The sequence below is a fragment of the Sorex araneus genome, chromosome 9 (assembly GCF_027595985.1).
Source record: "Sorex araneus isolate mSorAra2 chromosome 9, mSorAra2.pri, whole genome shotgun sequence".
In the NCBI taxonomy this organism is placed as follows: domain Eukaryota; kingdom Metazoa; phylum Chordata; class Mammalia; order Eulipotyphla; family Soricidae; genus Sorex; species Sorex araneus.
The window spans coordinates 1,245,945-1,267,519 of record NC_073310.1 but is presented as its reverse complement, the minus strand read 5'-3'; the positions used below and the strand labels follow the sequence as shown (position 1 = coordinate 1,267,519).

At 68.6% G+C, this 21,575-nt stretch overlaps 1 protein-coding gene across 2 annotated transcripts in view; it reads left to right on the top strand.

Annotated features, from left to right (window-relative positions):
- Positions 1–21,575, top strand: part of TMEM132C (transmembrane protein 132C) — a 64,237-nt gene that overhangs the window by 35,425 nt on the left and 7,237 nt on the right. Inside the window, exons 3-5 of one of the 2 annotated variants that reach the window (XM_055147622.1) lie at positions 7,318–7,464; positions 16,617–16,800; positions 21,108–21,251. In XM_055147622.1, the coding sequence (XP_055003597.1) occupies positions 7,318–7,464; positions 16,617–16,800; positions 21,108–21,251 (475 nt within the window). Of the gene's footprint in view, positions 1–7,317; positions 7,465–16,613; positions 16,801–21,107; positions 21,252–21,575 lie in introns of both variants that reach the window. The other variant, XM_055147621.1, reaches the window with a different exon arrangement.

Below are 21,575 nucleotides of genomic sequence, written 5' to 3'. Positions count from 1 at the left end.
GTGGGAGCCGGCCACGGGCGCCCCTGCTGCCCATCACCCCAGCCCCCAGGACGCCGCCTCGCGGGGGCACACGGGTGCCGTGGAGAAGGGCAGCGAGGGCCTGGCCCGGCTCACTGGGCCAGGGAGCCGGCTTCAGAACCGGGAGCCGTGCCTGCGAGCCGGCCAGCCCCCCCGAGTCTCGGCGTCCTGTGCCAGGAGCTTCTCTTCCCCGGGGTGAGCGGCGCTCGCAGACCCAGAACGCAGAGGAAGGCTCGTGCCGAAGCAAAACTGCCCCGACCTCTCCGCCGGGGCCCTCTGGACGCAGGAAGGCCCGCGGGGCCGGCCGGGCCCGGGCGCCGTGCTGGTTATTGTTGCTGGAACTGGAGCGGCAAAGGTTCCGCCTTGGGGACAAACGGAAGAGCAAAGTTTTACACTTTGTCCCGCCCCGGGCCTGTGAGTCGCAGAAACCTCGGTCCGAAGGGGTTTCCGGGTCTTCCTGGCGGTCCTTAGCCCAGCCCGGCTCCCCATCGCCCGTGAATTGATCGCCCGGGTGGAGGAGGCGGCTGATGCATCAGCGTCTTCTCCTTCCTCAGCGTTCCCATTTCTCATCACCTATTGTTCCGTGGCAGGAGATAAATCCTCCGTCAGAACCGCACCTCGGTGCTGGCTGAAGAGGAAGGGGCGGGGCTGTGCAAACAGTATTGATTTATGCAAGGGATTCCCGGGCGAGTCTTCATGATCTAGCGGGTTTGCTCCACGGCGGGGCGGGTGGGGCCGGGGCCGTCCATCACCCGCTCGCTGGCCCTTCCTGGAGTCACTGATTGCTCTCGGCTGGCCAGTGGCCCCGGGCAGCCGGGCAAACCCTGACGGCCCGCAGGGGCTCGCGGCTGTGGGGGCCGGCGGGCACTGGAGGGCCAGAGCTGCCCAGGGCAGTGGAGGGTGAGGGCGGGCCCCGAGGGGGTTGGACAGGGAGAGCCCAAGGGGCCGCAAGCAGAGGGACGGGACCCGCCCGCTCTGTCCGAGGCTGGGACAGGCGGGCGTCCAGAAACAGTGGCCGTGGCGGGGCAGCGGGGGAACCTTCTGCCCCTCTCAGGTGACCCGGGCGTCCGTCTGCAGCAGTGACCCAGAGTCTCACTGTGGAGGCCTACGGCGAGAGGCAGCGGCTAAGGACGCAGGCGGGAGCGGGGAGGCGCCCGTAACGGCTGCACGGAAACACGGCTGCTGGCCGGGGCGCAGAGCCCAGCGCGGAGAGGAACGCGGCGAGGCTGCGGGCCGGCCCAGGACGGCTCCCGTGGGTCTCTGGTGCTCTGTCCCCTGCCCGGACCCGTGTCCAGGCAGCGCTGGCCCGGCCCGAATCCCCGGGGCCTCTCGTCTCTGGCCCCTCCTGGCGCCTTCGGCGGCTCTGACGTTGGAGACACTGCGTGTGGCCAGCCCCGGGGACAGGGCGTCCTGCGGTGGACGTGCCACGCTGCGTGTCCACGGCAGCTGCGGGAGTCTCGGCCCGCCTGCCCGCTGGAGCACGCACAGACGAGCAGGCAGAGCCGCCACAGGAAGCCCAGGGACGGACGGACGGACGGACGGACGGACGGCCCCTTCTCCTGCCGGGCTCCGCCCCACGGCCCCGTCGCTGACTCAGCTGCGAGAGAGGAAGGGCGAGCGTGCGGCAGAGCACGGGGGACGGGAGCCTCGGGGCCTCGGCAGCCGCTCGTCCACACCCCCCACACGCCCGCCGAGGGGGCGCCACACAGCGCTGCACCGTGAGCACCTCAGGACGCGTGGACTCTGCAGAGCACTTGCAGGGACGCTAGAATAACCGTCTTTTACCAAGCCCGGCCGTGCGCGAGGCCGTGGGTGCTCACGCGGGCCCACAGGCCACGGCAGTGCTCGCGTGGGTGGCCGTCCCCCCAGGACCTCGCCGACACGGGCCCTCAGGAGTCCCCCGGCCCCTGAGCGGCCACTGGCTCCCCCGCGCGGACCTTCCGGGAGCTGCTTCTCCGGCCCCTCCCCCAGCAGGTCAAGCACCCGCTGTGCGTGTCCAGCCCGAGTCACCAAGTCACAGACACGCCGTGGAGGGCCCCTGCCTCGGGCTGTCACAGTGCTCCTCACTGACCTGGCCACCGAGAGAACTCACACCTCCACCCGTCCTCTGGGCCCATGTCTGGCTGGCGGGAAAGGCCTGATGTGTAGGTCTGATGGGGGAGGCCTGATGTGGAGGTCTGATGGGGGAGACTTGATGGGGGAGGTCTGATGGGGGAGGCCTGATGTGTAGGTCTGTTGGGGGAGGCCTGATGTGTAGGTCTGATGGAGGAGGCCTGATGGGGAGGTCTGATGGAGGAGGCCTGATGTGGAGGTCTGATGGGGGAGGCCTGATGTGGAGGTCTGATGGGGGGGGGTCTAATGGGGGAGGCCTGATGTGTAGGTCTGATAGGGGAGACTTGATGGGGGAGGCCTGATGTGTAGGTCTGATGGGAGAGGCCTGATGTGGAGGTCTGATGGGGGAGGCCTGATGTGGAGGTCTGATGGGGGAGACCTGATGTGGAGGTCTGATGGGAGAGGCCTGATGTGTAGGTCTGATGGAGGAGGCCTGATGTGTAGGTCTGATGGAGGAGGCCTGATGGGGAGGCCTGAGGGGGGAGGTCTGATGGGGAGGCCTGAGGGGGGAGGTCTGATGGGGGAGGCCTGATGTGGAGGCCTGATGGGGGAGGCCTGATGTGTAGGTCTGATGGAGGAGGCCTGATGGGGAGGCCTGAGGGGGGAGGTCTGATGGGGAGGCCTGAGGGGGGAGGTCTGATGGGGGAGGCCTGATGTAGAGGCCTGATGGGGGAGGCCTGATGTGGAGGTCTGATGGGGGAGGCCGGATGAGGAGGTCTGATGGGGGAGGCCTGATGTGTAGGTCTGATAGGGGAGACTTGATGGGGGAGGTCTGATGGGGGAGGCCTGATGTGTAGGTCTGATGGGGGAGGCCTGATGTGTAGGTCTTATGGAGGAGGCCTGATGTGTAGGTCTGATGGAGGAGGCCTGATGGGGAGGCCTGAGGGGGGAGGTCTGATGGGGAGGCCTGATGGGGGAGGCCTGGGGGGGAGGCCTGATGGGGGAGGCCTGATGTGGAGGTCTGATGGGAGAGGCCTGATGTGGAGGTCTGATGGGGGAGGCCTGATGTGGAGGTCTGATGGGGGAGGCCTGATGGGGAGGTCTGATGGGGGAGGCCTGATGTGGAGGTCTGATGGGGGAGGTCTGATGTGTAGGTCTGATGGAGGAGGCCTGATGGGGAGGCCTGAGGGGGGAGGTCTGATGGGGAGACTTGATGGGGGAGGTCTGATGGGGGAGGCCTGATGAGGAGGTCTGATGGAGGAGGCCTGATGTGGAGGTCTGATGGGGGAGGCCTGATGAGGAGGTCTGATGGGGGAGGCCTGATGAGGAGGTCTGATGGGGGAGGCCTGGGGGGGAGGCCTGATGTTGAGGTCTGATGGGGGAGGCCTGGGGGGAGGCCTGATGTTGAGGTCTGATGGGGGAGTCCTGGGGGGAGGCCTGATGTGGAGGTCTGATGGGGGAGGCCTGGGGGGAGGGGCTCGGCTGGAGGAGGTGCCTCATCGCTGTCCCGCATGCCCAGGTGTCGGGTGTGTGGCGTGCAGAAGCCGTGTAGATGGCCCCAGGAGCCGCGGGTTCGGCCCTTGCCTCCTCCCTCAGGCAGGTGAGCCGGCAGGGTGGGCTGCGTGTGAAGACCCAGCGGGCGGCCGCCCCCGTGCCCGTCCCTGCAGGAGGCGCAGAGGACACTGTGGCCGCTGCCTCCCCGCGCAGCGCCCGCCTGGCTGCTCCCCAGCACAGCTAAGTGGGCCAAGGTGACGGGAGGAAGCGCTTGGCAGGGGACGTCTGTGGCGACACGGTGTCACCAGCTCCTCCGCCCCCCGACACGTGAAGACTCGCCTCGGGGGGCAGACGCATCGGGCTGAATCAAACCCGACCCAGACACGTGCAGGGGCCGCGGCAGCCGCTGGGCGCAGCGTGGAGGGGCCGGGGTGGTGGGGAGCCTGTGCAGCTCCCGCGTGCACACCGTAAGCACCCACACGCACGTGTGCAGGGAAACATGCGCACATGCACAGGCGCACACACACACATAGAAGCACACCCATGTACACTGCAGTCACACGCACACACAAGCATACACACGTGCACACACGCATGCACATGTGCAGACACATGGAGACACACATGGAGTCACATGCAGACACATATGTACAAGTATGTGCGGCGTTCACAGTCCACCCTGCCTGGGCCATTCCTGGCATTGCTCAGTGGTTACCCCCTCCACAGTGCTCGGAAGAGTTGGAGGGTCTGTGAGAGGTGTGGGGGTCCCAGGACCAACCAGGCCAGCCCTCTGCGGAGAGGGGGTGGGCACCCTTAATCGTGACCCTGCCTCCTCCAGGAAGCCCACCCAGCCCCCCTGCCCTCGGGGGCCCGGGGCACTGCGGCTGAATCCGGCGCAGCCCAGCCGCCGAGCGGGCTGCAGGCAGAGCGCCCAGTGCCGGTGCTGGTGCGGGGGGCACGGCTCCCCGGCAGGAGCGAGGCCCCGGGGAGGAGCCGTCCTCATCCAAGGCCGGAACCCTTTGTAGTGTCTCTCAGAAGCCTCGGCGAGGGCGCTCAGAGGGAAGAATAACAGCGCGCCAGCGCGACCTTGCCGTGACCCAAATTAAAAACCCATTTATCTCCCCGCGCCTCACCTCGAGTCGCTCCTGGCAGCTGCTAATTAGGAGGGGGAGGAAGTGATGGCGTTCCCGGGTGCTCCGCCTCCGCCAGCCTCGGCAGGGGTGGGGGAGCAGCCCCAGGCCCCCAGTGCAAGGGGGAGTCTGGGCGATGCCGGCCCCCCTCAGCCCCGAGGGGAGCCCCTGCCCGATGTCTGGCACCTCCCTGCTTCCCACAGGACACGCAGTTGCACGGGCGCTGACCAGGCAGGGGCTCAGCTGGGCGGGGTGGGGGGCAGGAAGGGAAGAACTGAAACCCACCCCCTGCACCGCTTAGTGCTCCCTTCCGGGTCTCTGTGCTCCCTCCCTGGTCTCTGTGCTCCCTCCCTGGTCTCTGTGCTCCTTCCCAGTCTCTGTGCTCCTCCCGGGTCTCTGTGCTCCTCCTGGTCTCTGTGCTCCTTCCCAGTCTCTGTGCTCCCTCCCGGTCTCTGTGCTCCCTCCTGGTCTCTCTGCTCTCTCCTGGTCTCTGTGCTCCCTCCCGATCTCAGACTGCTCCCTCCCGGGTCTCTGTGCTCCTCCCGGGTCTCTGCTCCCTCCTGGTCTCTGTGCCGGCATCTGCCTGCCGTGCAAGGCCCAGAAGATACTGCTGTGCTTTGCTCCTGCCCTCAGTGCTCAGGGGACACTGTGTCCCGGGGTCACTTGGGCAGAGCCTGGGGGAGGCGCCGTGTGGGGCCCCCTGAGCAGAGGAGCCGGCCTTGGGCCAGGCCCTAGAGCAGCAGGAGCACTGCGGGGTGAGGGGACCCAGAACAAGGCCACGCTGTGGGGTCTGCGGGTCCGAGACGGCCCCGCCTGCCTGTGCCGTGGCACACGGCCTCAGGCACTGGTGAGCCGCCGAGCCCAGCAAACGGGGCGGCGGGGCCGTCCCAGGAGGGGCAGGAACTGGGCGGGCAGGGGGTCGGTCAGAGCCTGCGGGTCCCACGGCGAGGCAGCGCCGAGACCCCAGCCTGCCAGGATGTGTCCCCGGGCAACATGCCCGTCCTTCCCGCCCCGCCTGCCCCTCCGTCCCACCCGCAAACAGGCAGCGTGTTCCGGGAGAGCTCGGCGGCTCCGCCTGTCCAGGTGGGACCCGGCCCCTCCACACTGTCTGAGGCGAGCCAAGGACCTGCGGGGACGTGTGCACTGTGGGCTGTGTGCACTGTGGGCCGTGTGCACTGTGGGCCATGTGTACTCCTGGCCGTGTGCACTCCAGGCCATGTGTACTCCGGGCTGTGTGCACTGTGGGCCGTGTGCACTCCGGGCCGTGTGCACTCCAGGCCATGTGTACTCCGGGCTGTGTGCACTGTGGGCCGTGTGCACTGTGGACCGTGTGCACTGTGGGCCGTGTGCACTCCGGGTCATGTGTACTCCGGGCTGTGTGCACTCCGGGCTGTGTGCACTGTGGCTGTGCGCACACACGGCCCAGCAGGCCCAGCATGGCCGAGTGTGGGGTCCAAGGAGGTGCCAGACTCCAGGGCAGCCCGTAGGGACCTCAGCAGGGTGGGGCTACTCCTTCCCTGCCCGCCCCCGTCAGAACAAGCCCCCTGGGCCCCGTCCCCTGTGCGGGAGACGGCAGGGTGAGACCACTGATCAGTGGGGCCTGGCGGGAGGGGCTCGGTGTGAGGGGCCGACAGGGACGAGCAGGAAACAGGGGCCCAGACCCTCAGACCCAGCCTGGGGCTGCTGCTGGGAACCACTCAGAAGCTTCTGGAAAGGCCGGGCCTCCAGCACAGCCGGGGGGGGGGGGAGGGGTGAGACCTTCTGCCCCTTCCCTTCGCCCCACACTCAGGGCTGAGGAGACTGGGGGTCCGAGAGGCCTGCGGGGGCTGCTCTTGGCCTCTTCCTTCAGACCCGGGCCTCACGTCTGCACCCACGATGTTCCAGCGGAGCCGGGCGCTCCCCCTCCTCCCCCTCCCCCTCCCTCTCCCTCCCCCTCGCCCCTCTGTCTCTGGCCCCTGAGCATGTTGTCCTGAACGTCAGGTCAGGTCGTAAGAAGGAGCAAAGAACCTTCCCGAGGGCACTTGGGGTGCCTCCAGAATGAGCCCAGCTGACGTGCGGCAGCCACACAGGGCCGTGCGGGGGGAGAGGGGGCCTCTGGGGACCTGGAGGTCGGGCTTTCTGGAGCCGAGGGCCCGCTCTGTGGTCAGTGCTCGGCCAGGGTCGCCTCGCCCCCCCCCCCAAGGGTTCTCTGCTCTCAGGAAGCCGATGGGAGGGAGGGTCTGTGAGCTGCTTCCACTCGGGGGTCCGACCCATGGCGTGTCCCCAGCGTCCAGCCCTGGGCTGTGCTGGTCTGCCCCTAAGGGGCCCCTTTGAGAAGGGACAGGAGGAGGAGGAGGAGGAGGGGGAGGAGGAGGGGGAGGAGGGGGGAGAGGGGAGGAGCGGGGCAGGGGTATGGGAGGACGAGGAGTGGTCACCTGTGTCCCTCGGGGCCCGCTGGGCCTCCCAGGCGAGAGGCCACACTGCCCAGTGTGGGTGCCCAGACCCCCTGCAGCAGCCCCTGCCCCTGGCCGGGAACACTCAGCCCCTCCCCCACCCGCGCCCCTGGGGGCCCCAGCCCCTCTGTCGGCCCCTCACTGCCCAGCCTGCGCCCACGGGCACCACTGACCCGTCTCTCCGTCCACAGGGCCAAGGTCAAGAAGGGAGTGGACATCCTGAGCGCCCAGGCCAGCGAGCCCCGGCAGTGGGGCGTCAGGCAGGAGCCGGGGGCCGGCGGGCAGCGGGGCAGCGTAGTGCTGGTGTGCCAGCGCCTGGCGCCCGGCGCCCGAGACCGGTAAGTGGCTGTGGCCGGGCGGCGGGGGCGGGGCTCAGGGCAGGGGGCGGGGCTCAGGGCAGGCCCGTGGGCAGGAGGAGCCCCAGGGAAGAGAGGAGAAACAGGAGGGACTGGGCGAGGCGAGGGCAGCGGCCAGCTTGCAGGGTCTGCGGGCGGGAGGCGGCACTTCCTGGGCCGAGAGGGCACGACCGGGCTGGCGGCAGCAGCAGGGACCGCAGGGCCTTTGCTACCCCCGCCCCTGGCCGGGCCCCCCAGCCCACCCCCCCCAGCCTTTCGGCTTTCCCTGGGGCACCCCCTCACTGTCCTCCCCACCCCCGCTCCCCGGGTTGCCCAGGGAGCCCAGGATGAAGCCCCCTGGGGGCTTTCACAGGGACCCGCCCTCCTCCAGGCCTGAGTCCCTCTGCTCAGACCCCATCCTGCACACGCTCCGCTGGCCGGGCCCCGGGGCCGCGGCCTCTCCCAGCTGGACGCGGAGACCGGCTCACACTGACATCCGGGTCTACGGACCCTCGCCCCGGCCAGCTGCCCGCACGGCTGGGGCTGCCGTGTGTGTCCGCTGTCCCCTCAGGGGTGCAGGTGCTCGGGAGGGGCCTCCCGGGCCGGAAGGACACCCCGATGGGTGGGAGGGGCGGGCTCCACCTGGCGGCCTCCCGGGCATGTCCAGCGGAGCCCGGTGGCCTGGCGTGAGTGTCCTGGTGAGGGCCGACCTGGAGGGGCAGGGACGGGCTCAGGGTGGTGCCATTCCCAGGCCAGGTCCGGCCCCTCCTTCCCTGCCCGTCCCCGCCCAGTAGGGGTCCAGGATTCCAAACTGGCCCCAAAGTTGCCAGAACCTTCAGCTCTGGCTCTGGAGGCGGGCGCGAGGGTCCCCTCGGAGGGAATATTCTAATAACTCCGGATTAGCCGCCGCCGGCTTCCTGCCGCCCCGCGGCCCAGGGACGGGTTTCCCGCCGCCCCGTCCGCGCCGTTCCCGGGTAACCTAATAACTCCCCGCTCTCCTCTGCACATCACATTAATTCTTCATAAGTGCTGCTCTCCTCGCTCCCGACCCTCTCCGCGCGGTGCTCCCTCGCCACGCGTGTAAACTAGGCCGGCTAAGCGGCAGCGACGCCCCATCCATCACGCCGTTAATTTCCCGCCCCGGGAGGCAGCTCGGAGGCTGGGGAGGAGGGGGACGGTCGCCTTAGAGCGCGCCAGCCTCGGGGACACCAGGGGCTGCCTCGGCGCGGGGAGGGGGCGGCGGGGACAGCGTGGACGTGGCTTCCAGGAGCTGGGCTCGGGGCACTCACCCTGCAGAGGCCTCGGGACCAGCTCCCCTGACTGGCCTCTCCCTCCTCGTCCTGCCTCGTCGGACAGGCCCACAGCGGCCTCTCCCAGGGCGGGCGGGAGGCGGGTGCCGAGAGCCTCCAGCTGCGGTCCGGGGACCCACGGGCTCTTGTGTCCCTGTGGCTGCCAGGCGTCCAGGGCCGCTAGCGGGGCCCGGCTGGGAGCCGCCAAAGCCACACCCCTGGGCCTGAGCCGTCCAGCGCAGGGCTGGTGGACGCCCTGTGGACTCGCCGCCTTGGGATGCTGGCCAGGCTGGGGAGTGGCCGGTGGGGACGTCCTCTGGCCCTGCAGGGGGTCTCAGCAGCCCCCAGCAGAGCGGGGAAAGCCGTCGGTCACTGCGGTGAGAACCGCAGAGAGGCTGCCCAGAGCCGACCAAGCGAACCCGGGAGACTGAGCCGCCCTCGGCCCCGCGGCCCCTTCGCCAGCCCGACTGTGGCCCCTGGGAAGTCTGGAGTCGGGGATTGGGGGAGGGTGTCGGAGTCCCCGGCCCTTCTGCGAGTGGGGCCCTCGGCCCCCGAGTGGCCGCCGTGAGGCCCGGCCCGCCTGCGCGAGCACGCTCTCCTGATAACCTCTGTTGTTCGGGGACCTTCTGACAAAACCTATTGACTTTTCCCGACCCTGAAAATATTGTTTCTTTTCCCATTTTATTTGAATGCATCGGGGCGGCTGAGCCATTACCTGCACTTTGGAAACGCTTTAGTCGGCATTGACCGGTCTCTCCCGGGGCCGCGCTGGAGAGGCCGGGCCCTCCCGCTTCCCTCCCCCACAGGCTCCGGCAGGGCAGTCGGGCAGCGCCAGCTGCCGGCCCCGGGGCCGGGCCTGCGGGGAGCAGCGCTGTGAGACTCAGCCCGGGCCGCCCGGCCGGGCCCTGCTTTGGCACCGGCTCGGGCAGCGGCTGCTGGTTCCTCGTGTGCTCGGGGGTCTTTGCTGCGAGCGGCTCCCTCCTGCCCCGCCTCGGGAGTGAGAGAGCCGGGGGTGCGGCACGAAGCCAGGAACAGCGTCTGCTGCTCCACCTCCCACGCAGGCCGCCGGCGGCCTCACGTCCCTCACAGCGGCCTCGGTAGCCCACCCTGTGGCCGACCCTCCGGGAGGCGCCCGGCTCTGCAGCCCCTTCCCGGGCCTGCGCAGGGCTGAGGCGCCCCCCCACCCCGCCTCCTGTCCGAGCACACGTGCCCTGACGTCAGACACCCACGGCCATCACGGGGTGGAGCGAGCAAGGCCAGGGGCTGGGACAGGGGCTCGGGCCTTGCGCTGACCCCTGGTGGGCACATTCTGCCTGAGTTTCTCGAGAGTCAGTTCTGGGGTCCCGCCCAGCCCCCCTGTTCTGGGCCTGTGAGTCCAGGGGGGCTGAGACTGGAGGTGAGAGAGGAGAGGCGGGCCAGGGCCCGAGCTCCGTGCCGGGGGTCCAGGCCCCTGCAGGGGGCAGTGCTGGCCCCGAGCGAGCCCAGGGCTCGGCGGGAGGGACAGCAGGGTGGGGGGCCCAGAGGCCAGCCTGGCCGAGCCGAAGCCTGGCTCCTCCCACAGGGGCCCCGACGGAGCTGGCTCGGCCCCTCTGCCGAGCGCCCGGCCCGGGGAGGGCCCGCATCCGGCTGACGCGCCAGTCAGCTCGGGGCCCCAGGCGCGGGCAGGCGCTGGTCCCCCTCCGCCCCGGCGGCCCTGCCCGGGCCCAGGAGTGAAGGCTGACAGGTAGTTCGGTGACGCACGACAGCCAGCCAGCATCTGCTGAGGATGATAAAATTCAAGGGGTTCCATTGTTCCTGGGGAAATTCCGTTCCGCGGGCGCGGATTAATTTTTCATTGTCTCGGTTAAACGGGGATTGCTTACCCAGCTGTCGCCGCCGAGCTCTGATTACATTCCGGCTCTGCCAGGGCCCGGCAGGAGCGAGGAAGTTAAATAAAGCCCAGGCTGACTTCAGGTGGGCGGGGCCCACGCCGAGGCCCCCGCTGCCCCCATGCCTCAGGACAGGACAGACGGACTGAGGGGACGGGGAGCGGACAGGCCCCCGGGCACAGCTGCTGCACTGGGATCTCCCGACAGGTGCCACGGAGGAGGGGAGGGGGGACAGCGCGTGCAGGGCCAACACGCACACACATGTGCACTAGCATGTGCATACACACACAAACGTTCAGGCATGCCTGCCTATGTGTGTGCACGGACACATGTGACTGTGCATGTGTGTGTGTGTGTGTGTGTGTGTGTGCATATGTTTGTCCATGAGTGTGCTCTCAGTGGAGGCGTGACAGGCTGGTGTTCCCTGCCACGTGGTCCGGAAACCATGCGAGCAAGCAGACGCCTGCCTGGCCCCTGCCCCTCCAGGCTCGTGGCTCTGAAGGTACCTTACACACACACACACACACACACACACACCCCTGTGCCTCAGGAGCGCGTCTGTCTCCGTCCTTCTCTCCTGTGGACAGGGACTAGGTCAGGCCTGGGAGCTGCCCCAGGACCCCCTGGCCTTTGGGCGGGGGCAGCTTCTGACACTCAGGGTCACGGCCACTGGGTCAGCCGGCCCCTCCCTTGCCCAGTGCTCTGCTGCTGCCTGTGGTTTGCGAATTGTTCGTTTTTTAAAAATTAAGCGGAAGTAATTAATAACTAGAGATTAATAACTCAAGTCACCATCGTGGCTGCAAATAGAGATGATGGAGACGGAGGCGTGCCCACCCCCGCCCGCACACGCACACGCGCGCGCACGCACACACACACGTGCACACGCCCTCGGACGCTCGCTGTTGGCTGGCCTGGCGCTGTCACTGTCTGTCGGGAAACCTCCCCGAGTGTGCAGGGGGCGTGAGCGGCCCCTCAGGTCGGAGCCTCTGCCCCACGCGTTTCCAGCCTGTTCACCCGACCGCGAGGGAAGGGGGTTCCCGTGGGCCGGGCAGCGCGTCTGCAGGAGACCCCGAGGCCGGCCGGGCCCCTGGGTGCCGCCTTCTCTGTCCTGCCCTTCGCAGCGTCCCTCGGGCCCAGACCACCGAATAATCACGACCCCAGCTCCCTTAACTACACTCTGTCCGGATGGAACACGTGTGTTACGTGTGTTACGGCACAGACCCACACCCACGGCCGTGTTTATGTGGACACGCGTGGACCGGAGCTATACTCACGTGTTTAGCGATCGGCGGCTCCTTTGCGACCAGGATCCTCTCGGCCGTGGTCAGGGAGGGGGGGGCCGGTGGTGTTCCAGGGTTGCGGGGGCAAACAGAGCCCCCCCAGGCCGCCTTTATTCAAATATTCAGGAAGGCGCACGCGTGTTTTCTCCGCCCCGTCTCCCCTCGGCGGCGAGGCGGGTGGCGCGCGGGGACGGGGGGTGCCGCTCGGGCCTGGTCAGGGCTTGTGCTGCGGCAGCGCAGGGTCTCGCCCCTCCTGGCACCTCTCTCAGCTGCCGGGGCGGGACCCCCAGCGCGGCTACTTCTTCGCTGGACCCACACTGGGGGGCCGAGGCCCCGCAGGCGGCTCTGGGCGTTCTCTGGGCCGCTGGGATGCACAGCGTGAGGCAGGGAGCCGCGTCCGTCCCGCAGGGCGCGTCAGGTGCAATGGCGTTACCCAGACGCGTCCCTCACAACGTCTCACGCCCCCGCCGGCTCCGGGCCACGTCCGGGGCGAGCTCTGGCAGGGCACCCCCCATTCGTTTGTTGGAACATTGGTGCTCCAACAGCCCCCGAGAAGGGCCACACAGCGTGCGCTGGGGCAGTGGAGCACTGTCCCAGGGAGTGTCCTGGCCCCTCAGGCAGCCACGGGCAGAGGAGAGCCTCAGCCATGGCCCCTGCTGGCTCCGGGTCAGCCCAGCCTCCCCTGGGCCACACCACCCCCCTCGGGCCCCAGGACCTTCGCACGAGCCACCCCTCCAGCATGTCTCTGTCCTGGCTGCCATTCAGACTCAGATGGCGCATCTGTGGCCTCTGTCCCCCCCTTGCTGACCCACCTTCTCGCGTCCCCCCCTCTCTCTCTGCCATTCCTCCATCACCCTCAACCCGTTCTCTTCTGTCTCCAGGTGCTGAGGGGGCCCCTGCGCCGGCAGCTGAGCTGCTGCTGGAGTGTGGCCCCCTCTGCGGGGGGTGGGGGGATGACCTCCCGCCTCCCGCAGCCCCTCAGGTGGGGCAGTTCCCAGTGCTGCTGCTGCCCATGGGGGGTCAGTGGCCGTTGGTGGGTCTCGGTCCTTGCAGGGGGTCATGCACCCTGGGTGAGTCTGAGCAGACTCAGGGACGGGGGGTGGGGGGTCGGACGGATAGTGGGTGGATAGACGGGTGGAGGGTGGATGGACGGAAGGTGGATTCATGGATGATGGACACATGGTGGATGGATGGATGGGTGGATGGGTGGATGATGGGTGGGTGGGTGGGTGGGTGGATGGATGGATGGATGGGTGGATGGGTGGGTGGGTGAATGGATGGATGGATGGATGGATGGGTGGATGGGTGGATGGATGGATGGATGGATGGATGGGTGGATGGACGGGTGGGTGGATGGATGGGTGGATGGGTGGATGGGTGAGTGGGTGGATGGATGGGTGGATGGATGGATGGATGGATGGGTGGATGGATGAATGGGTGGATGGGTGGATGGATGGATGGATGGATGGATGGATGGATGGATGGATGGATGGATGGATGGATGGATGGACAGGTGGGTGGATGGATGGGTGGATGGGTGAGTGGGTGGATGGATGGATGGATGGATGGATGGATGGATGGATGGATGGATGGATGGATGGATGGGTGGGTGGATGGATGGATGGATGGGTGGATGGGTGGGTGGGTGGATGGATGGATGGATGGGTGGGTGGATGGATGGATGGGTGGATGGATGGATGGATGGATGGGTGGGTGGATGGATGATGGGTGGGTGGGTGGGTGGATGGATGGATGGGTGGATGGATGGATGGATGGGTGGATGGATGGATGGATGGATGGGTGGGTGGGTGGATGGATGGATGGATGGGTGGATGGATGGATGGATGGGTGGATAGATGGGTGGAATGGTGGGTGGGTGGGTGGGTGGATGGATGGGTGGATGGGTGGGTGGATGGATGGATGGATGGGTGGATGGATGGATGGATGGGTGGGTGGATGGATGGATGGGTGGATGGATGGATGGATGGATGGGTGGGTGGATGGATGGATGGGTGGATGGATGGATGGATGGATGGATGGGTGGATGGATGGGTGGAATGGTGGGTGGGTGGATGGGTGGATGGATGGATGGGTGGGTGGGTGGATGGGTGGATGGATGGGGGATGGACGCTAGATGGGTACGTGGATGACTGGGCAGCAGGTGGATGGCTGGTGGATGGACAGCGGGTGTTGGCTGACAGACAGACGGGTGGGCTGAGCGGAGACGCTGAGTGCAGCCGCCCGTCCCTCTTAGTCTTTGTGTCTCACTTCTTGCTGCTCGGGCCTCGTCACCTCAGTCCCAAAGACTGGCGTGGCTCAGACTCTCGCGTGGCCGACCAGCCTCCTCACTAGGGGTCTGGGCCCCGCTCCTGCCTCCTGTGGTGTTCGGGGACCGGAGCGTGCTGACCCTGCAGAGGTCCAGCACCCAGCCAGCCCTTCTGGAGAGGCCGATAGCCCGGGTGGACGCGGCCACTGTCTGCAGCAAGCGGGCCTCGTGCTCCCGGGGGCTGGAGCCGACGTCCCCCTGCCCGGCCAGCTGAGTCCCCGCGTGGTCTGCAGCGTGTCCGAGTGGCCCTGCCGTGCAGGGGTGGGCGAGATGGGGCGCCGGCTGCGGCCCTGGCAGGGGCCTGCACTGAGGCAGGTGCCGGTGCCCCAGACCCTCCGACCTCGAGGGTGTGACCTGGGGGCTGCGTCCGCTTCCCTCTGCCTGTGAGGCCCCGGGAGGCCCGGCCCTCCTCTCCCCAGCAGGCGCCCCCGCCCCTCCCATGTACGTGGCCCCTCCCGGCCCCGCCCACCGTCCCTGGGGCCAGCAGCCAGGACTCCCCACGACACGCGCCAGGGCATCGGCAGCCAGTGATCCCACAGCGGAGAGCACTGGCCTCGAGCACCCCTGGGCAGTGCAGGCTCAGGGCTGACTCCCCAAGTGTCCACTCCCCAGTCATGCTCCCACGGGGGACGCAGGTGAGGCCTGGTGGGGCTGGGCTGGCTAGACCCGCTAGACCCAGGCTGAGCCGGCGCTGCCCGTTCCTCAGCCTGGCCCAGCGGCAGAGGGCGAAGCCAAGCTGGAGCCACAGGGCCTGGCTGTCCCCGCAGTCCAGTCGGGCTAGTGGGTGCTCGGGACCACGGTGCAGGGGCCACGTGGCGCTGAGGATCCGGGGACGGTGCCCTGGCCACAAGCTTGACCCCTGCTGGCTCCCTGGGGGGAAGCTGCTTCCCCCAGGTGTGATGTTGCAGTGTCTTTATTTGGGGGAGGCTCCCCCCGCAGTGCTCAGGGACCACCAGAGCTCAGCTGCTGGTCATCGGGTGTTGGGCTCAGGCGCGTCCACTCCCTGACCTGCCGGACGCTCTGTAAACTCTGCCATGCTGGGCCCCCGGGCCCCTCCCCGGGCGGCTGCAGGCCCCTCGCCGAACTGCCGAGCGCCCACCCTTGGCCCGTCAGAGGCGATTTCTGCGCTGGCCGCATGCCCGCAGCCCGAACCTCTCAGCCCCTCAGAGAACACTTGGGGCCCGGAGGCCGCGGTGCCGACGGAGTCAACGGGACTTTCTAATAACGCGTCTCCCGGAGGGGACGCGAGTGTCCTTTGCCTCCATGAAATGCACATGAGCTCAGGCGGGTGAGGCAGGGCCATGCCCTGGGCCGGGCGCCCTGTCACTGCTGATTTCTTCATCTTGTTAGCCGGGTCCCCTCGAGCCATTCAGCATCTGCCTGGCGGGGAGGGACCCCGCCCGGGGCAACGGCCTCCGGCCCCCGCACACCTCGACTTCATCTTCTTACGAGATGGACTCGGCCGCTAAGCAGCCGGGCAAATTGGGTTTCCAGGCCCAAACTTCATTGTGACGATGGAGGGAATTTATTTGCTTTTGAGTAAGAGCTTTTTTAAAGCCAATTTTGGAATTTTCTTTCCAGACTTACTGCAATAAATCCACGCTATTGATTTAGCGAGGGGCGCTCCCCCCCCCCCCCCCGCCCTGCGGGTCGCCCGCGTGCCCAGACCCCTCCCCGGCTCTCCGCAGTGCCTCAGCAGGACCCGAGACCCGCCTCTGCGGGCGGGCGGCTCCTCCAGGCTGGGCCGTCCCGGCCGCGCACACACCCTGCTCCGAAGCTGGTGCCCAGGAGGAGGACGGCCCGGGGACGGCGGGAGCCGCAGCCCATCCCTGGCTCCTGGGCTTTTCCCGCTCACTCCAGGCCCCGAGGACACGGGGTGGCCGAGCCCCACAGCCCTGGCCTGCCCGCTTCCACGCCAAGGGCACCAGACTGAGGATCCACTCGCCTGTGAGAGGCAGGCAGGCGACGGGCAGCCTCGTGGCCAGAAGGGCAGAGGGAGTCAGTGCCCAGGGACCCCGCGAGCACCGCCTGGGCGGCTCCACTCGGCCCTTAGAGGCCTTGTGCAGAGCCCCGCCCAGACCCCCCTCCCTCCCTTCCTCCCCCACCCCTCCCTCTCTCCCTCTCTCCCTCTCTCCCTCTCCGTCTCTCCCTCCCTCTGTCTCTCTCTCCGTCTCCCTCTTCGTCTCTCTCTTCCTCTCTCTCTCTCCCTCTCCGTCTCTCCCTCCCTCTGTCTCTCTCTCTGTCTCCCTCTTCGTCTCTCTCTCTCCGTCTCCCTCTTTGTCTCTCTCTCCCTCTCCCTCTCCCTCTGTCTCCCTCCCTCCCTCCCTCCAGTTTGTAACTGTCCTCCCAGGGCCCAGAGCTGGCTTCCAGCCCTTGTCCTTGGTTCCAGAAGCAGTGTCCAGTCCAGCGAGGTGGCCCGGGTGAACTTCGAGGTCAGCAGCAGCGTCAGCAGCGCGCCTGGGGGCCAGCCGGTCACCTGGGAGGTGGAGTACCCCCGGGGCGGAGTCACGACCGCGGCCGTGTCCAACATCTTCACCAGCCAGCAGGACCTGGTGGCCATGGTGCCCCTGGCCATGGTAAGCACATGGGGCTCGGGCCGCCTCCCGGGGAGTTTGCGGCCTGGGGCCAGTCACTGTGCCCCTGCCTGGGGTCCCCGGGACACAGCCCCCGGGGCGAGACCCCCGGGCTGTGCCCTGCCCACACGGCCCACACACCCGGGCACTGCTGGGCACAGGTGCCACCCAGGGCGGATTCTCGTTTCCCAGGCCCAGGCAGGGCAGACTGTGGTGGACGGGCCCTGGCCAGGGCTCTGTCCACTCCCCACTCCTGGGATTCACACTGAGGCCCACGGCCCCAGTGCGCCTGGCCCTGCGTGTCGGGGTCTCTGGGGGACGGCCCCCTCGGTGCCCGCCATCGGTGCCCCCCGAGTGGGTGATGGCGAATTGTCCCGTGGGCAGCAGGGAACCCTCGGGTGGACGCGGCCGAGGTCCAGAGCCCGGGGAGGCCCTGGGGGCGCCCTGGCCCTGCGTCCTACCGAGCTGAAGCACCTGTGGGTGCTGGAGGGCGTCCGGCTCTGAGCGTCCTCGGGTGGCCCAGCTGCTGCCTGGCCGGGCCCTCACGCCCGGGGCGAGCTGGAGCCCATGGTGGGGGGAGCGGGGGGGCCAGGCTGGCGGGCAAGCAGGCGCGTCCCACCCGCGTGCTCCTTCCGTGCCCTCTGGGCGAGGGGCTCCCGCAGGCCTCTGCTCTCTGCCCGGCCCACAGCTCGGGGGGCCCTGGGGGGTGCTTGGCCGCCCTCCCGCCTCTCCTGGTCAGGGCCCGGCCCCTCCCTCGGGCCCAGGCTTTGGCCCGAGAGCACGCGCAGGGGCTCTGCTTTGGCCGTGCTGGTCACCTGGGGACTGTGGGCATGGCTAAGACCATGTCCGCGTGCCCCCCGGGGGCGGGGAGGGTCTCTTGGGAAACACACCCCAGCGTCCACGGGTCCTCTCCCGAGCCCTCCCGCTGGACAGCTGGGAGTGGACTGGACAGGGCGACGCGTAAATCAGCCCTTGGGCCGCTGCCGGCCTCTCCGAGACGCTCGCTTCCGCCTGCCGGGAGGGCATCAGTGCCGGCTCTGCCGCCCTCTGCCCTGCGGGGGGAGGGAGCTTCCTGCCTCGGCCCCGCCCCCCGTCCCCGCAGGCGCTGCCAGGGGGAGACCAGGGTCCCGCCCGCTAGCCCGCCCCAAGGTGAGAGAAGGAGCTAACGGACGGCATCCCAACGTGGGGTGGGCTCGGGTTCGAGCGGGATCCCTCCTGGCCCCTGGCTGCAGGAAGGAGCCGGCAGAGCAGCTGGGTAAGAACCAGATTGTTGGGGGCCGGAGAGGCAGGACGCGGGTGGGCTCGCGCCTTGTACGCTGCCAACCAGGGCTCAACCCCCAGCACCCCGGAGGATCCCTGAGCACTGCTGGGCGTGGACCCCAAGAAGCAAAGTGACGAGAGGACGCCAGAGCGACGGCTCCTGGGCTCTGCGGCTCCAGGCAGGGCCCGCGAGACCGGCCCCGCGCCCTGCCCCCTGCTTGGGCCCCAGCGTGGGACACCCTTCACCCTGGGAGCAGAGCGGGGCACTCGGGGTCTCCCAGGGCCAGCCCTGCCTCCCCCCCAGACTCGGTCGCCCTGTCAGCCGCTGAGCAGAGACCAGGGACACGACAACCGGATTATGGCTGTAGCTTCTCGAGATTAAATCCGCAGAACTGGGCCAGGGTGTGGGGGGTGGGGGGCGGGTGGACGGAAGCGTCTCCCCATGGATTTGCAGAAGGTCCCTTGACCCGAGCACTCCGCAGCCCGGGGCAGGGTGCCAGCTGGCCGGCTGCTCCCTGGTCTGGCCGCCCGCACTCCTGGCAGGACAGAGGGATTCGATGCGACTCTGCAGGGCCCAAATCTCCTTTCTCGGACCCTGCGCTGTCCGCCAGAGACAGAGGCACAAGGTTTTAAATTTATTTTTATTTTTTGCTTTTTGGGTCCCACCCACCCGGCGATGCTCAGGGGGTCCTCCTGGCTCTGCACTCAGGAATCACTCCTGGCCGCGCTCGGGAGACCCTCTGGGATGCCGGCGATCGAACCCGGGTTGGCCGCGTGCAGGGCCAACGCCCTCCCTGTGCTCTGTCGCTCCGGCCCCAGAAGAGAAGTGATTTTAAGCCCCCTGGACAGTTAGCGTGGGCCCCGAGTGGGCACCAGATGCCCCGTGTGGCCACGTGGACACTCGGCCGCCAGCCAGCACCTCTCGGTGCCCGTTTCCACGCTGCCCCCCGAGCCCGCCTCTGTCTCCGCGCCCTCCTGGCTCCCCGTGGAGGCGGGGTGGGGGCCGCGAGCGCCCGGGGTCCTGCCGGGTTCTTCTCGACACACGTCAGGTCTGCTGAGGAGCGAGCGAGGGTTCCGTCCCTGAAGCCGTGTTAAGTGGCTCCCTGGGGGGCCTAGGGGGATCCAGACCCCCGGGAAGCAGGAGGGCCCCGGGGAAGGGCAGAGTCTGGGCGTGGATGGGCCCCCTGGGCATGTTAACACACACACACACACACACACACTCACACACACGCACGCACACACACACTCACACACACGCACGCACACACACACACACACACTCACACACACGTGCGTATGGCTGCCACAGCCCTGGGACACAGCTGCCCTGTGGGGAGGGCACGGGCAGGCGAGACCCCGAGCAAACTGGCCCCACACAGGCGACGACCCACGCCTTGGGGGTCTGTGCGGGCACTCAGGGCTCCTGGTGCTCCTGGTGCTGGGCAAGGCTCCAGGGAGCCAGCGCACCCGCCCCACGCGTGGCATCCCAGCATGCGGGCTTACTGCGGGGGGCGTCCCCGGGGTGTGCAGGGCGGAGTGGGCGGCTGTAAACGAACCTTCCAGGAACCGTCCAGGCAGAGAGAGCAAACGGGGCGGTGCTGGCCGGAAGAGCAGGATTCATCACGCATGTGATGCTGATGTTGGCCACCAGGGGGCGCTGTCCCCCTCGGCTTCCCCTCACTGGCGGGTTATTCTGGGGGCCTGGGGGCGTTTTGGGGAGGGGCCGTGCTTGGCTTTTGATGCGGGCCTGGGATGCTGGATTCGGAAGGTTCTGGGCTCCGGGAGCTAGCGGGGAGCAGATCCCACACTCAAGCCCAGGAGAGCCGGGCACAGGCTGGTCTGTGCCGCCGGCAGCCCCCGCCCAGCACCGGCCAGAAAGCCCCCGGGGTGGGGGGGTGGGGGCTCCTGCTGGCCGGCCCCGCACAGGCCCCGCGTGGACGCTAGCGTCTGTGTCTGAGCTCCGGCGGCTCCGAGGGTGTCCGAGGCGCTGCTCCCGCAGATTTCCTGCCCTCTGGCAGGGACTTGGGTCTCCCCCGCACCCTGGCCGCTGGGAGGGGGTCGGCGTTCGCACAGACCCCAGGACGGCAGCCCTGTCCTCAGGGCCTGGCCACTCCCGCAGCTGGACACGGGGAGGGCAGACCCGTCCACAGCCCACGGCCTTGCAGATGCTGCTCGGGGCCGGCCCGTTGGAGATTTGTGGCTCCGGGCCGCGGGTGTCCCTGGGGCTCCCTGCCCCATGCTCGCTCTGCTCTCCCCTTCGAGGCCACCGGGACCCCCCATCTGCAGGGAACCGCACCCTGGAGACAAGAGGAAAATGAGCAGGAACCAGCCTGTGGCGGGGGCCGCGGGGGTCTCCCCCTCCCCGGACTCAGGGGAGCAGCTTCCTGCAGCCCACGCGGCCCCTCTCCGCCCCTGCGGGAACCCAGAGGGGCAGCGAGCCCGACAGGGATGGGGGTGCCCACGGACGCCTCCCCGCGCAGGGAAGGCAGCAGGGCAGCCCCTCCAGGCCTGGGAGCGGGCAGGGCCCGAGACCCCTCACGCCTGCGCAGGCTTCCCGCTCACAGGACGTGTGCACAGACGGTGCTGCCCCGGCTGAGCCGCACCCTCGCTCCTCAGCACGCCCCCTGCAGGCCAGGGAGGGGCGGGGGCCTCCCCCGCCGTGAATGCCAGAGTGCCGGGTAGCACGGCCATTCCCATGCCACCCCACACCCCCGGGGAGGGCTCCCTCGTGCCGGCAGCCTGGGACAGGGCAAAGGGGCGGGGGCCTCCTGGACTCGGCCTGAGCGGGACGGAAAATCCTCAGCGCAGAGGCCCAGGGCCAAGGCGCCTGGACGGGCCCCTCGCAGGGAGACGGGGCGGCTCCTCTGCGGACACATGAGCCAGGAGGCTGCAGGGTTCCAGCCATTGCGTCCGTATCCCTGGTGGCAGGTTGGGAGCGAGGGAGAAAGAGCTGAAAATCGTGGGGGTCGCTCTGCTGAGCTCCTTCCTGGAAGGCCCTTGTGCCTCTGGGTCCGGCCAGCGGCTGACCCCGGCGTCTCCGCTGCCCACAGGACACGGAGCTGCTGAACACGGCCGTGCTCACGGGGCGGACGGTGGCCGTGCCGGTCCGGGCGGTGGCCGTGGAGGAGGACGGGGCTGTGACAGACGTCTCAGGCTCGGTGGAGTGTGTGTCCGCGGACGAGGATGTGCTCAAAGTGAGTGACCGGGCCCCCGGGCTCCCCGGTCCCTCGGCCCCTTCTGGTCTCTCGCCCTTGTCCCACGAGGCCAGTGCGGGCGCCTTCTCCTGCCAGGGCCCACGGGGACCACCACGGCCTCGGGTGGGTGGGCGCCTCGTGCCGTGCCGGGGCCCGGACCCCAGGGTTTGGCAGGCGTGTGCCACGGCAGCTCCTGGTGCTTCTCCCAGAAAGGGCCACGTGTGTCCCGGTGTCACAGGCCCAAGGAGGGCGGGACCCCGCTGAGAGCTGCTGGCCGAGCCTGAGCCCGCTTTCCTCTGGCCGAAAGGGACGGGGCGGGGTCTC